Source organism: Bison bison, unplaced genomic scaffold (assembly GCF_000754665.1).
Source record: "Bison bison bison isolate TAMUID 2011002044 unplaced genomic scaffold, Bison_UMD1.0 scf7180017864053, whole genome shotgun sequence".
In the NCBI taxonomy this organism is placed as follows: domain Eukaryota; kingdom Metazoa; phylum Chordata; class Mammalia; order Artiodactyla; family Bovidae; genus Bison; species Bison bison.
In genome coordinates, this window is record NW_011494625.1 from 4,736,242 (window position 1) to 4,752,507 (window position 16,266).

At 42.0% G+C, this 16,266-nt stretch overlaps 1 protein-coding gene across 16 annotated transcripts in view; it reads left to right on the plus strand.

Annotated features, from left to right (window-relative positions):
• SYCP2L (synaptonemal complex protein 2-like) overlaps positions 1 to 16,266 on the plus strand; it is a 70,958-nt gene that overhangs the window by 6,072 nt on the left and 48,620 nt on the right. For 15 of the 16 annotated variants that reach the window (XR_824938.1, XR_824942.1, XR_824939.1 and 12 more), the window contains exons 6-15: positions 2,910 to 3,014; positions 3,419 to 3,443; positions 5,034 to 5,119; positions 5,220 to 5,308; positions 7,398 to 7,432; positions 8,812 to 8,954; positions 10,595 to 10,647; positions 11,605 to 11,650; positions 14,519 to 14,611; positions 14,711 to 14,771. Coding sequence is in view for 4 of the 16 variants with exons in the window: in XM_010835863.1 (XP_010834165.1) it covers positions 2,910 to 3,014; positions 3,419 to 3,443; positions 5,034 to 5,119; positions 5,220 to 5,308; positions 7,398 to 7,432; positions 8,812 to 8,954; positions 10,595 to 10,647; positions 11,605 to 11,650; positions 14,519 to 14,611; positions 14,711 to 14,771 (736 nt within the window). In the remaining 12 variants the exon portion in view is untranslated. Of the gene's footprint in view, positions 1 to 280; positions 552 to 2,909; positions 3,015 to 3,418; positions 3,444 to 5,033; positions 5,120 to 5,219; positions 5,309 to 7,397; positions 7,433 to 8,811; positions 8,955 to 10,594; positions 10,648 to 11,604; positions 11,651 to 14,518; positions 14,612 to 14,710; positions 14,772 to 16,266 lie in introns of those variants that run through there. The other variant, XR_824946.1, reaches the window with a different exon arrangement.

Consider the following 16,266-nt stretch of genomic DNA (forward strand, 5'->3'; position numbering starts at 1 on the left):
ATCTCATCCTCTGTCGTCCCCTTCTCCTCTATGGTACTCTCAATCCTTTCCAGCATCAGGGTCTTTTCCAGTGAGTCAGTTCTTCCCATCAGGTGGCCAAAGTATTAGAGTTTCAGCTTCAACATCAGTCCTTCCAGTGAACATTCAGGACTGATCAGCTATATATGTACATATATCCCCTCCCTCCCAGACCTCCCTCCCACCTCACCCCTCATCCCACTTGTCTAGGTCATCACAGAGCACTGAGCTGAGCTCCCTGTGCCATACAGCAGCTTCCCACTAGCCATCTATTTACACATGGTAGTGTGTTTGTGTGTGTGTGTATATATATATCATAAAGAGAAAAATATTAACACGTGTATTTCATATTGATTTTAGCCCCACCCAACTCTCTGATCCCCTGGAGAAGGAACTGGCAACCTACTCCAGTATTCTTGCCTGGGCAATCCCATGGACAGAAGAGCCTGGAGGCCTATAGTCCATGGGGTCTAAAAGAGTTGGACATGACTGAGTGACTAAGCAACAGCTCCCTGATATACTTACTTATGCAGGTAATATGAAGCAGGGACAAACAGCCAAACTCCAAAGGAATGGAGCAGGGTGTCCCAAGGTACCTTGGAAGCTGAAGCTTATTTGGGGGGATGAATTGGGATCTGCTCTGAACTGAAATCTATATTTAGACTTCAGAATGCCTTCCCAAGGGTTGAAAAGTGTCAGATCAAGTCTCCACTGGAGTTTTGAAACCAAATAGGAATTTCCACATTCTGTTAGACTTCTAGCTGGTGATGTAAATGCCACAGTCATAAGTTAACACCTTGTAAAGCATGTAGTGTTAATTTGTGTAGGTTGATATTATCAGAGCGGAGGGGGGTACCAGATTTTATACTTCTAAAGCCCACTGGGCTCACAGGCTCAACATAAAGTGTGATGGAAGGTGGTTCACCATAGAAGAATTTCCTACAGAGAGAAGCAAGTTTGGCCCTGTACTTGAAGATTCAGGAGGACTGAGTGACTTCTCCTTTGCTATATGCGTCACGAGTAAGAGCTATTGCACCCGTCAATAATTATCTGTCTGATTTCTGGTAATGACACAGCTGTAGGGGCAGCTGGTGTAACAGTTATTACGCTTAATCTTGGCACAGAGATGCCTTCAGAGTGAATTCCTAGTCCAGGTTTTGATCAAATAATGTGGCATTTTGCCCAGCTTTCTAAATCTATACTCAGTGGATTTTGATGAGCTGGGGAGGGGGACAGGATTTGGGGGGATAGTGACAGAAATGTATTTAAAAGCATAGAATTTTGAGCATGAGTATAGGGAGGGAGAAAAAAGTGCCTTGGCAGTGAGTTCTGCTTGTAGAGGAACACTTAAAAATTTTTTTTATTAGAGAGTAGCTGATTCACAGTGTCGTGTTAGTTTCAGGTATATAGCCAAGTGGATCAGTTATACGTATATCCACTCGTTAGGATTTCTTTCCCCATGTAGGCCACTAGAGTGTTGAGTAGAGTTCCCTGTACTATACAACAAGTTATTATTTATCTGTTATATATATATTAATAGTGCCATGTATAGATCAGTCTCAGTTTATCCCCTACCCCACTGACCTCTGGGACATTTCTTCCGTGGACTGTTGGAGAAAAGTTTGCTTTAGGAGGTGGATGATTCAATCAAATGCAAATATTTGTCTGATTTGAGATAAAAGAAAATCACCTGGAACTTAATAGAGCTTCCAAACCTCACTGTACCTTAGAATTGCCTAGAGAGCTTTGAGACATCATGTGAGGGTCCCATTGCCAGAGATTCTGATTTACTGGGTCTGCAGTGGTCTCACTCATGAGGGCATTTTAAAGCTCCTCAGGATTTCCTAATGTGCAGCCAAGATTGGGAGCTGATGGGTTCATCTGTGGCCTTCGGATGGTACCTCGGGTTCTTGACTCTAAAGTGGAGAGTTTCCAAGGCCCCACTCCTATAAGAGTTTCTCATCACAAACTCATGTCACCAACTTCTTGTTCAACTGATTTCTGATTGTGCATGCCAAGATTTTCTTTCTTTCTTTTTTTTTTTTTATAAGAGTGTCTAGTCTCTGCAAAAAACATCCAAAGATGGCCTTCGCTTTATTGAATAAATATATTCTAGAGAGGTTTATGGGCTTCCCAGGTGGCTCAGAGGTAAAGAATCTGCCTGCCCATGCAGGAGACACGGGTTTGATCCCTGGGTTGGGAAGATCTCCTGGAGAAGGAAATGGCAACCCACTCTAGTATTCTTGCCTGGAGAATTCCATGGACAGAGGAGCCTGGTGTGCTCAGTCTGTGGGGTTGCAAAGAGTTGGAGACGACTGAGCATCTGAGCACACACACAGAGCAGGGAGGTTTATATAAGTTAATTAAAGCACACCAATTCTAGCGATGTAATATGAACTTAGATAGATGTTCCTATGGGGTGGGAGGCAGTGGTGAGGGGTGGGGATCTCCAATTAGCTGGAAGCTTCTGGCAGAAAAAAGGAAGGAAGGTGGTCGGGCCTGTGTCCCGCACTGGCCCACTTCTGGAGAGCTCTCTGGAATCTGCTGTCCTTTGATATTGGATGGCTTGTTTTCTGTAATCTCCGAGGTTACAGGAATGAGGAATTTCTCCTGCGTTCTCTTGGCCACTCACTAGCCCCTTTATAAGGCTTTCTGGTGTGGATGATCCTGGCAAAGTCTCCAGTTCTTGCTGGTATCTGAGAACTTACTGCAGCTCTGTAGTGGTCTGAGTCCATTCTGGAGTGGTCTAGATGAAGACTTCAGGACTAGACCTAATCGAAATGACAGGGAATGGAAAGAGGTCTTTAAAATGATAGAGTTGTGAAATTTTAATGAATGGGGAGTAGTGATTTAGTCCTAGAGGTTGTATAAGTATTTCTTTTATTGTGTACATGGTTTCCTGGTTTGAAAGAACAGTGGGATTTCTGACCATGGCAGACCTAGCCTCAGACACATCTCTGAAGAACGTGACGGAAGACTTTTTTGACACAGCCTTGGTAAGGATAAGGACGGGTGCTTTACTGAGCAGATACCGTTGGTAATTTGCAGGAATCTTCAGGTGGTTTATAAAGCTTGTGTTTTTCCAAGAAGTGGATTTTACTAAAAGACTCGTATTTTATTATTAGAAATGTTATATGAAATAGTAACAAACAGTACGTGTAACCAATGTTATAGAAAAATAAGGTGATTTATTTTCAAATATGTTGTTCACCTGATTGGAGGTAATAGGCTGATTTTAATAAAGTGGATTGAAGGTCAAATAGGATTTCTCTATAATTTTTTTCTATGGTAATTAAAGTCAACTTCTGCCTGTTAGAGAATTATCAGCCTTAATACATTAATGTTACAGTTGATAATGCTTTTAAAAAATAATAGAAGTTTTACTTTTTCTTTTCATTAGATTATTTCCAGAAGTAGTAGTCAAGGTAAGTGTATTATTTACTACTAATTGGCCTTTGACCTCTCATTACTAGAATATTCTTGAATACAGAAGAATATCTAAATGATATGTAAAAGTGCTGTGGGTTTAACTATTATATTTGGATTAACTGACTGTTTTATGGCAGTCAGATGGTGGTGCTGCAGCGAATTTTGCCATAAAGTGTGCCTCGTTCACCTCTGGTGCATCTTTATTTCGCTGCTTCTACCACCATTTACTTCCCTGGTGGCTCAGACGGTAAAGTGTCTGTCTACAATGTGGCAGACCCAGATTCGATCCCTGGGTTGGGAAGATCTGCTGGAGAAGGAAATGGCAATCCACTCCAGTACTATTGCCTGGAAAATCCCATGGACAGAGGAGTCTGGTAGGCTACAGTCCATGGGGTCGCAAAGAGTCAGACACGACTGAGCGACTTCATTTTTACCACCATTTGATCATTCAGTTCTGGTTGGGGATGGACAGCCACTTTTATCATCCAAACCAGCAAAATTACCTAATACTGATTTAACTTAAAATCAATTCTGTGCCTCTCTGTGTCTTTCAAGAGCACAAAAGGTAGATTATTTGGATGTTAGGGTGATATTGTTCAGCTTAGCTCACGTTAAAGGTAATTCCACATTTTGAATTATGAAACCATGCATTCAAAGATGGTGGGTTTGGGTGGGGGAGGTAAAGAGGGAGGGGCTAATTTGTGCCATGTATACTTACGGCTAATTCACGATGTTGTATGCCAGAAACCAACACAACACTGTAAAGCAATTATCCTCCACTTCAAAATAAAGAAAACAAAGATGGATAGATATCAGGGACATTTTATGTCCTCTCCCTATTTTCCATCTTTTTCATCCTTTTGAAAAGCTACTACTAAATTCACACTACATTCTGCAGTGAATGTGCTGTGCTGTGCTTAGTCGCCCAGTTGTGTCCGACTGTTTGCGACCCCATGGATCATAGTCTGCCAGGCTCCTCTGTCCATGGGATTCTCCAGGCAAGAATCCTGGAGTGGGTTGCCATTCCCATCTCCAGGGTATCTTCCTGATCCAGGTATCAAACCTGGGTCTTCCCTATTGCAGGCAGATTCTTTACTGTCTGAGCCACCAGGGAAGCCGCCTAAGACTTTCATAAAATACACAAATGTGAGAAATGCATGGAAACAGTGGGAAACTGTGTTCAGGAGCCGCCCTTGCACGTTGCTCACTCTGGATACCAAAGCAGCTTTGCCTGAGATGAAATGATCACAGTCAGACTCTGCAGGCACTGCTGCTGTTTCTCTCCATGGGCGTCCAGGTCACGCAGGACAAGGAAGCCTGGCGTGCTGCAGTTCATGGGGTCGCAGAGAGTCTGACGCGACTTAGCGACTGAACAACAACAAAAGCCCTGCAGATCTACTGTGGCCTGGGGCTTTCTAGAACTTGCAGTAGGCTAGCATGTGTCCCTTATCCAGCCTAGATAGTTTCGGAAACATTTGCTGCCCATGGCTTTTCACCCTTTGCCACTCCTGCTGTGTACAATCATTTCCTTATTCTTTTTTTTTTTTTTTAGCATCAGTGTGATTCTTTGAAAATTCTGCTTTCAGGGAAAATTCAGATGTTGAATTCCTTCATATTTACCTTGGGATTTCTAGTGACAGAAGAAGCTGTAAATCCTTTGATCCAACGGGAGGTGAGTTGCTGACAGCAGCTGCCCTGGGCCCCGTGGAGAAGTTTGTGCCTAGTCCTGTCTTTTGTTTCTTCCCCTGAAAACCTTTCCCAACTCCCAACAGGCACTGAGGACCTTGAACGGCATTCTGCAAGCTGTACCTCGGGAAGAGAGAAAACGGCTCCTCTTGTTGGAAGGTCCCTGTCGTCTTATGTACGTGACCTTGACCTGATCTGGTGGTGATGTAGGGGCAAAATCTCTGAACTGTACTACCCCAATCTGTTGTGCTTCCCTGGTAGCTCAGATGGTAAAGAATCTGCCTGCAATGCAGGAGACCTGGGATGGATCCCTGGGTCAGGAAGATCCCCTGGAGAAGGGCATGGCAACCCACTCCAGGATTCTTGTCTGGAGAATCCCATGGACAGAGGAGTCTGATGGGCTACAGTCCATGGGGTCACAAAGAGCCAGACACAACTAGGCAACTAACACACAGGCAGTCTTTGTTCTGTTTAGGTGTTTGCGGTGGTGGGTTTTTTTTTTTTTTTTTTTTGGTTCTATCACATTTGTGAGGTGAAATACTTTCTCAGGCTTTAGATTATTTTTCACTGTGAATGTGAACTGAATTAGCAACTCATGGGAGATACAATCCTGGTTTCTCCACTTACACTGGTTGTTCACTGGTTAAGACCACAGTCTTAACTCACTACACCTCAGTCTGCTCACCTGTAAAGTGGAACCAAGATTAATACCTGATTGATAGAGTGCAGGCCGAATCAGGCAATCCATTGAAAGCGATTAGCATATCACCTGGTAGACAGCAGATACTCACAGGTTACCAGCTGTTAGCTGTCCCAGTACAGCAATGCACTTTCCACGGGATGGATTTTGGGGGTTTTGGTGACACACTCACAGTTACATGGTTCCTGGGACATTGAAATTTGGAGGTAAGGTGGTCGTGTTGACCATGGGAAGCAACACTAGTACCTTGTTTAGAGATATCAGCCTGAACCTGTGACTGTGTGCTGAGCACCAGTCAGCATCGGAGACATCATTATGGCCCTCCGTTGTTCACGTGACACGCAGCCATGCCTGCAAGAGGAGGGGATCCAGTTTATCACAGTGTGGGCTTCCCTGGTGGCTCAGATGGTAAAGGATCCACCTGCAATGCAGGAGGCATGGGTTCGATCCCTGAGTTGGGAAGATCCCCTGGAGGAGGGCATGGCAACCTACTCCAGTATTCTTGCCTGGAGAATCCCCATGGACAGAGGAGCCTGGTGGGCCACAGTCCATGGGGTCACAAAGAGTCAGACACGACTGAGCAACTCTGCACAGCACAGACCTGAAAAAGGTGATTGGTGACTGTGGAGCTCACCGTGTTTGTCTGTTTAACTCTTTGCAGGATAGTGTTTCCTCTGAATTTTTCCTGCTGAGTTTCTTTGAATACGTTAGTTTAATTATTACCCTTAGTCATGTGTTTAGATCTGGAGAGAAGTCGACCTGATGGTTTCTGCTCAGTTTTCAGACTAATGCAATGGTCCTGTCTTAACGTTTGCGTGTTCTCATCTGGAATGTTCTGCATTTCTAGTCAAATGTAAAACCTGCAAATATAAAATTAAGTAGAACTCTTGATAAGACCATTCTAAGACTTCTATTAAATTGTGACAAATCCATCCATTTATTATGAGAAACTGAACTATTACAAGATTTCTAAAATCCATTCTTTAGCTTTGGAGTTATGACATTAAAAAAGATCTGCATCACCCTTGTCAGCATTTAATTGAAATTCTTAAATGAACATGAAGTTTGGGAATCTCTGGTGGTTACAATAATGCAATAACTTAACCCCATTACATCTGTAACTTTATCAGTTTTAAAAATTGATTCCAAACAGCAATAGGAAAGACCCACAGCACCTGCTGTATCATTTCTTCCAGGGTCAAGCTATGTAATAATAATAATAAAGAATATATATCTTCACAGGGTGGTGAGGTGATTATAGAATTCCAGAATCTTAGCATTTGATGAATTGTCTGGAGAGGATCAAACTCATTTATAGAAGAACTAGAATCTCATAATGTGTAGTAGTTCTAGTTTCTCTTTAAAAAAGTATATTTAAGTCAATATATAAATTTGAGACTTTTCCCATAAAAATATGTTCTTGACATTGAGGACATTCTGATAATGAGTTTGAAATACTTAAAAAAAATATATACATCTCGGTTTAAAATTTTAATGCCAATGTAGTAAAGTTTTACTTATTTATGTTCATCCCAGTAAAATGAAATTTATCTAAATATTTCAGGAAAGACCTTGCAAGGACAATCTTGACTGTGGGTGGTAAGAAGCATTTAGAATTTTAAATATGAGAATATTAAATACTGGACATGGGGGGTTTAATGAGCATCTTGGAACTATGGGGAATAAAGTATGGTCAAATTGAAAATAGGAAGTAGAATTTTATTTTTAATTTATGATTGAAGCATTAAGCATGCTGAAACCATAAAGAATAGTTAATGAATATTCCTTTACTCTCCAATGAAGTGAGTCAAATTTGATCATTTTTCCACATTTGCTTCAAATTCTTTTTTAAGTAAATCAGAGTTACAGGTAAAGGCCCATGTCCAAATCCCCATCCCATTCCCCTCTTTATCTGTAGAGATAATCCTTGACTTGGACTTGTTTTCCATTTTCAAGAATGTGTTTATACTTTAATACATATATTCACAAGCAGCATACACTGTTATTTTGCAAATTTAAGTTTGCATATCCAGTTGCTATTTGGTTTTTACCTTTAAAATTGTTTAATATTTAAATATGTTGGGATATGTAGTTTTGTTTATCTGCTCTGAAAAACCATAGTTTATCTTGAGATTTTGTTATAGTAGAAATATTTCTTAAGGCTGGGGGGCGGGAATCTCTTTTTTTTTCTTTAATTGAGGTCTAGTTGATGTATAATATTATATAAGTTACAGGTATACAGTATAGTAATTCAGAATTTATAAAGGTTATACTCAGTTTATAGTTACTGTAAAATTCTTTCTGTATTCCCCATGCTGTGCAGTATGTCCTTATAGCTAATTTTATACCCAATACTTTGTACCTCCTACTTCCTCACTCCTATCTTGCCCCTTCCCCTTCCCTCTTCCCACTGGTAACCACGAATTTGTTCTCTATGTCTATGAGTCTTAGCCATAGTTGGTTTTGAATATTTTAATATATCTGAAATACAGAATACAGAAGTAACATTTAATTTTTTTAGAAATTGTTTCCTTATTGACCTATTGTTCGGATTTTTCTCCTAAAATTTCTTACAGATGAATTTAAATGATTATCGGGGCTTCCCTGGTGGCTCAGATTGTAAAGAATCTGCCTGTAATGCAGGAGACCTGAGTTTGAACCCTAGGTTGGGAAGATCCTCCAGAGAAGGGAATGGCAACCCACTCTTGTATTCTTGCGTGGAGAATTGCATAGACAGAGGAGCCTGGCGGGCTGCAGTCCATGGGGTTCCAAAGGGTCAGGCACGACTGAGCAACTAACACTTTCACACTTTATATGATTATAATTGCTCCAGGATACAGCTTGCTGCTTAAAACTAGAAGCCACGTGCTAGTCGTCTAAGCTGGAGCTTCTTAGAGCAAATGCTGGTCTGTGGACCTTGTTGCTGCGTTTGCTTGGTGCCCAGAATCATCCCTGTCTGCCCTGTCTTTAATCTCTAGATTATGACCAGCAGGTGGCTCTTTGTGAAGCATTGTGTAGATTGACGACCAGAAAATCCAGGGAGGACTTTGTCCCTCAGTGGTTTGAAGATGACACCATTGCTAAGGCTTTCAAAGAAATTAACGACCGAGAATTTGAGACGGTGAGATCTATGGTCATTAAAATTCCATTTAATCAATATTCATGAAGCAACTTCTCAGAGCCTTCGTGTATGTTGGGCTTAGGGGAGGGTTTTTTCCTTCCAGTGTGATTGTGTTGGCATTTTGAAGCTTCCTGTTTCCCACTTATGTGAAAATAAGTTGAGGACAATAGAAATAGAGTATGTGTAGAACAAATACCAGCTTAGAGTTAGGACATCTTTATAGGAGACAGCCTGGAGACAGAACTGTGTGAATTTGATGGATCCAGTCAGAGACCATGTCATGGAGCCGGAAGTGACTTTCAACAAACCTTGACAGGTAGGGAGAGTCAGAGAAGAAAAGAATGTGCCTTGCAGAGAGCACCTGGGGTGGTGGTGGAGGCTGAAGCTGGCCTGGGGGCTCTGCTGGCAGAGGAGTATTGTGGGGTGGTTATGACCTGGGCCCTCCAACCTCCGCAATTTGAAGTAAGTGAAAGCCGCTCAGTCATGTCCAGCTCTTTGCAACCCCATGGTCTATATAGTCCATGGAATTTTCCAGGCCAGAATATTGGAGTGGGTAGCCTTTCTCTTTGCCAGGGGATCTTCCCAACCCAGAGTTCGAACCCAAGTCTCCCACATTGCAGGCGGATTCTTTACCAGCTGAGCCACTAGAAAAGCCAATAATTTTTGGTGTCTTTCATGTAACCTGCTTCCCTGGTAGCTCAGTTGGTAAAAAATCTGCTTGCAGTGCAGAAGACCCCAGTTTGATTCCTGGGTCAGGAAGATCCACGGGAGAATGAATAGGCTACCCACTCCAGTCTTCTGGCCTGGAGAATTCCATGCACTGTATAATCCATGGGGTCACAAAGAGTCGGACACGACTGAGTGACTTCACTTTCACTTTTCACTTTCAGTTTTGCAAAACAAAAGTAATTATCTTGTTTCTCAAATCATTTTCCGTCAGAAAAGCAATTTCTTAGTGGAATTGCTTTTAGAGGAAGGCTCACATCCGTGTCCCTTTAGTGCTGAATGTAGACGTGGAGCGTGAGGACTGTTTACCACAACAGACATCCCCCGCCAACAAGAGGGAAAAATGCCTGGATCAGTATTTCTCTAGTTTTAGAATTTGGGGGTTGGCAAGTTTGCCTCCCTAATGGGTTTTGATTAGGAGAACTCTAGACGTATTCTTTATTCTTAGAACCTATAGCAGGAGGGAGATTTCAGGGAGGAGCAGGAGAGAGAACTGCTGATAAGGGAAATTGACAGTGGATAAATACACCAGGATAAACCCCCAGTTGATAAGTTTTATGGGTTTGTGGTTGGCTTGTGCTGGGGAGATGGATGCCCAAGGGTTAGTCAAATATTACAGTCTAGATCATCAGTAAGAGGTATTCCTCTCGTTCACTCTTTTAACCCAGGGAAACATAATTGCACATAAAGTATTCCTCAGCTGGGGGTTCAGAACTTGAGCCTGGAGCCTCCTTTTTCTGATACAAAGTTCTGTTACAGTTATCATGGTTAATAATGAGTCCTTATGGAGTCTTGATGTCACTGGATCCTGAAAATGTAGAAGCAAACACTGGTCTCTGTTATGCTGCAAAGGGTAAAGATATATTGAATATCTTGGTTTGTTTAACAAAAAGTTTGCATTATTTACTTTGAAGGATTGTAGACGGTTTATCAATCACCTAAATGACAGACTTGGTGACCAAAGAAGGTAAGACGTTTCTCTGAGCTTTACTTTATTAACTAGTTCTTTTCTGAATGTCTTTTTAAAATTTTATTTGATTTTTGGTTGCTCTGGGTCTTTGTTTCTGCACGCGGGCTTTCTCTATAATTGCAACAAGCGGGGGCTCCTCCTCATTGCGGTCCACGGGTTTCTCTTGGGGTGGTTTCTCTTGGGGTGGTTTCTCTTGGGGTGGTTTCTCTTGCTGCAGAACGCAGGCCGTGGGGTGCATGGGTTTCTGTAGCTGTGGCTCATGGGCATAGCTGTTCCAAGGCATGCAGGATCTTCCCCAGGCTAGGGATCGAACCTGTGTCTCCTGCATTGGCAGGCAGATTCTTATCCCGTCCTACCAGAGAAATCACTGAATGTCTAATGTTTTTTAAGAAATCTAGAACCTGTTTTATTTTAGGGGAGAATACAGAATACAGAATTTACTGGGCATCACTGGGTTATCCATTGAGTAGAACGCTCAGAAGAGAAGACTCATTGTGCCTAGCGATTCATTAGTGTGTGTGTAAGATGGTTTCATTCAGTCTAACATATTTATTTGTGATTTAGAGCAGTTGTAACATTATATCCTCCAGAGAGATTTTATGAAGAATGATTTCCTGTAGGTCTGAGGATAACTAGAGAAAGACATATTATGGACAGTTAAGTCTTTGAGAAAATATTGGCTAAATTCACTCCTTTCCTTAGGACTCTTGCCAGGCAGCTGGGTTGAGGTGTATATTGTACTGGAAAACCTGGCCTGTAACCTGCCAGGTGGGATGTGAATTTTGCCCACGGTAATAGATCTCCATTGGCAGCTTTGAGAGCCTCTTCCATACTTTGTACCAAGGGACTTAACAGCACACCTAGTTATCCATGCTTGTTTGTAGAATGTCTGTAGCTTGTGTGTGGGGTCCATCCATATTTTATTTTACTTTTTAATTCTGAGATGTTTTGCAGGGTCTATTCATTTCCATGCACTGCTGCTTTTGCTGGTGAGCATGAGGTATGTCTGTCTTTGGGGCTGTGAAGTCGGGTGCTATATAGTGAGATCCATAGGTAGATGTACATCAGGCCAAACTGCTCTCGCTACACAGAAGGGTGTGTGTGTTTTTTTTTTAAGAAATCTTGCTTTTCTTCCTAGAGGCCTCAACTCTGAAGCTTATTATTTAAGAGCCCTGCTGTTACTACTTGATAAATGAATTTTTGAGTTTATATACTTTGTTCACAAGGTCAGTTACAGGAACCTTGTCATACTTTATCCTGGTGATGGGCATCATTGTTCACACCTGGATTGGAGGGAACAGGGCAGGGCCCTTGCTTCTTTCCTTCCAGTAAGTGCCTCCCACTCTGTCCCCAGCAACTGGGGTCACTCTCCTTTCTCTAGGTCATTCTACCTTGTACTTCATAGTCCAAAATTGTGTAGTCTCTTTTCACCCTCTTCTTTGGCTCCTAGAGGAACAAGATCCTTCATGTAAAAGTGCTCCAACCTGCACCATCTCAGGTTTTTTTTTTGGGGTAAAATTTTCAAAGGTCTCTGGACCTGGACTTCACTGAGGTTTCCTGGATCATGTCTCTTAAATGTCTTAGTTAACCCTTTCTTTGTTTTGGGTCTAGCGCGCCCTTCTTGGCCTCTGTGAGCTGAACTGTTAGATCATGACTACATAATAAACTCTTTCTCTCTCGAACTGATTTTGGTAGCTTGGTTCCTGCATCTCAGGTCTGTCTGTTTTTCCTTCTGGTTGTCTGAGGACTCCAGTCCCTGCTTGCTTGCTTCTTTCTAGGACTTCTAAATTTCCATCAGCTTCAGTAGGGGGTCCGTACATTGGCTTTCCACGCCACAGACATATGTTAACACCTTTGCTCGACTCTGTAGCTGTCATTAATAAAAAGTAGACATGCCTGATGCAATGCTGGCCAAGAAATACTGTTTATTGGAGAAGCAAGTGGGAGAATAGTAAGTCTAGTGTTTGTCCCACTTGCTGAGGAATAGAAACTTTATATATGCTTGCTGAGCGTGTCTAACATATCTGGGAAGAAACAAAGGCATTGTTAATGGTTCCTATGAAAAGGGACCTCTGTGAAGTTGGGGGACAAAGAAGGAGATATTTACTCTTTCTATAAGCACCATACACACACATTCACACACATAAGTACTGTACTGTTTTAATCTAGCTTTCTTTCCTTCTTTCTCCTTTCTTTAAGAGCATGTATTTATTTTGTAATACAATCATTTCTTGGTACCTATGGGGGGCCAGGCCCAGGACCCCTTGTGGATGCCAAAATCTGTGGATACCCAAGTCCCTTATCTAAAACAGCTTAGTATTTGCATACAATGAACACACACTCTCCCACATACTTTAAATCACCTCTAGATTACTTACAGTGCCTAACACAGTGCAAATGCTGTGCAAATAGTTGTAAATATTAATACAATCAGATCAGATCAGATCAGTTGCTCAGTCATGTCCGAGTCTTTGTGACCCCATGAATCGCAGCACGCCAGGCCTCCCTGTCCATCACCAACTCCCGGAGTTCACTCAGACTCACGTCCATTGGGTCAGCGATGCCATCCAGCCATCTCATCCTCTATTGTCCCCTTCTCCTCCTGCCCCCAATCCCTCCCAGCATCAGAGTCTTTTCCAATGAGTCAACTCTTCGCATGAGGTGGCCAAAGTACTGGAGTTTCAGCTTTAGCATCATTCCTTCCAAAGAAATCCCAGGGTCGATCTCCTTCAGAATGGACTGGTTGGATCTCCTTGCAGTCCAAGGGACTCTCAAGAGTCTTCTCCAACACCACAGTTCAAAAGCATCAATTCTTCGGTGCTCAGCCTTCTTCACAGTCCAACTCTCACATCCATACATGACCACTGGAAAAACCATAGCCTTGACTGGACAGACCTTTGTTGGCAAAGTAATGTCTCTGATTTTGAATATGCTATCTAGGTTGGTCATAACTTTCCTTCCAAGGAGTAAGCATCTTTTAATTTCATGGCTGCAGTCACCATCTGCAGTGATTTTGGAGCCCAGAAAAATAAAGTCTGACACTGTTTCCATTGTTTCCCCATCTAGTTCCCATGAAGTGGTGGGACCGGATGCCATGATCTTCGTTTTCTGAATGTTGAGCTTTAAGCCAACTTTTTCACTCTCCACTTTCACTTTCATCAAGAGGTTTTTGAGTTCCTTTTCACTTTCTGCCATAAGGGTAGTGTCATCTGCATATCTGAGGTTATTGATATTTCTCCCAGCAATCTTGATTCCAGCTTGTGTTTCTTCCCGTCCAGCGTTTCTCATGATGTACTCTGCATAGAAGTTAATATGTTATGTAAGTAATTGCCAGCATGTGGCAAAAATCAAGGTTTGCTTTTTGGAACTTTCTGAATCAATCCACATTTGTTTGAATGAACCCATGGATACGGAGGAGTGTCTGTAATCAATGAAAATGAGGATAACGTGAAATCTTCAGGTCTTAGCCTTCTTCCAACACGTGGCAAGTTAGACAGCCAACCACCATTTTTATTTGATCACCGCACCTCCTTGCTAGAAGTTCCTATCCATATGCCATGTGGACTGTTACTGCTTTCACAGAGAACTATTTCCTCTGTGACTTGCACTAGAAAAAAAAATGGTGTGGATAGTTATCTGACACATTTAAACATCTGTTGCTAAGTATAGAGTTTTTATAAGTATATAGAGTTTTTTCAGAAGTAGGTGAGCTATTACAGTTGAAACCCTCTTCCTGTTTTGCAGAAGTGAGAGACAATAGGAGACCCTGTAATCTTAAAGTAGGATTGTTTTAGGGAAAGAAGTTCTGTTTTCAGTGGAATTTTCATTTGACTCTTTCACATATTAATGCTGAAATTATATCTTACAGATGAGAAAACCTGCAGATGAAAAATTAGAGAAATTTTGGATCGATTTCAACCTAGGGAGTCAGAGCGTAACTTTTTGTATAAACAATCCTGAGGTAATCATGTTTGATTCCTGTTTAAACCTCAGTGCTTAGAGAATGTTGATATCCAGTGTGTGTTAAGTGCTCATGAATTTCACTTTTTTTTTTTTCAAGAGTGATCTGTGGGACTCAGTAAGACTTTTGAAGGAAGCAGTGATGAATTTCAGCATACTAGGTAAGATGTGCATTCTAAACCACTCCACATTTTACTGCTGAGTGTTATTTCTGTTTACAGTTGCTGTGTATGCTTAGTTAATTCAGGGTGAACTTTGCTTGCACTTGAGGTAGAGGGAGCTGGTGAGTGTGGTGGAAGCCGGGCTGTGCTCAGGGAAGGACTGGTGACTCCTCCAGTCTGTAACGTTGGGGTTCAGTGGCTTGCCTGATTTTCTCACTGTAAAAAATGGCTATAGTTCCTGAACAAATTGAAAATAGAGTCACCATGGGATCCAGCAGTTCCACTTCTGGATTTATATCTGGAAGAATTGAAAGTTGGACTTGAATAGATTTGCATGCCAATGTTCATGGCAGCCTTATTCACAATAGCCAAGAGATGGAAGACACCCAAGTGTTCATCGACCGATGAATGGATAAAGTAGATGTAATCTGTACATACAGTGGACTGTTATTTACCTTATAAAAAAAAAGGAAATTCTGGCACATGCTACAACATAGATGAACCCTAAGGATGTCATGCTAATTAGTAAATGCTAGTCCCCCACTCCAGTACTCTTGCCTGGAAAATCCCATGGGCGGAGGAGCCTGGTAGGCTACAGTCCATGGGGTCGCGAAGAGTTGGACCCGACTGAGCGACTTCACTTTCACTTTTCACTTTCCTGCATTGGAGAAGGAAATGGCAACCCACTCCAATGTTCTTGCCTGGAGAATCCCAGGGATGGGGGAGCCTGGTGGGCTGCCGTCTATGGGGTCGCACAGAGTCAGACACGACTGAAGTGACTTAGCAGTAGCAGTCACAAAAAAGACGAATACTGTATGATTCCACTAAAATGAAGTGTCTGAAGTGAAGTCAAGTTGATGGAGACAGAGAGCAGAATGTGGTTACCAGGGGCCGTGGGGAGGGGGAAATGGAGAGTTGTTCAGTGGGTGCAGGGTTTCAGATTTGTAAGATGAGATCTTTTCCACAACCACATGAATATACTTAATGCCACTGAACTCTACACTTAAAAAGATTAACAAGGGAAGTGTTATATTTTGTAGCACAGTTTTAAGAAGTGGTTATAGTAAAATGGCCATCTGGGGAGGCCTTACAAATAGCTGTGAAAAGAAGAGAAGCAAAAAGCAAAGGAGAAAAGGAAAGATATAAGCATCTGAATGCACAGTTCCAAAGAATAGCAAGGAGAGATAAGAAAGTCTTCCTCAGCGATCAATGCAAAGAAATAGAGGAAAACAATAGAATGGGAAAGACTAGAGATCTCTTCAAGAAAATCAGAGATACCAAGGGAACATTTCATGCAAAGATGGGCTCAATAAAGGACAGAAATGGTATGGACCTAACAGAAGCAGAAGATATTAAGAAGAGGTGGCAAGAATACACAGAAGAACTGTACAAAAAAGAGCTTCACGACCCAGATAATCACGATGGTGATCACTCACCTAGAGCCAGACATCCTGGAATGTGAAGTCAAGTGGGCCTTAGAAAGCATCACTATGAA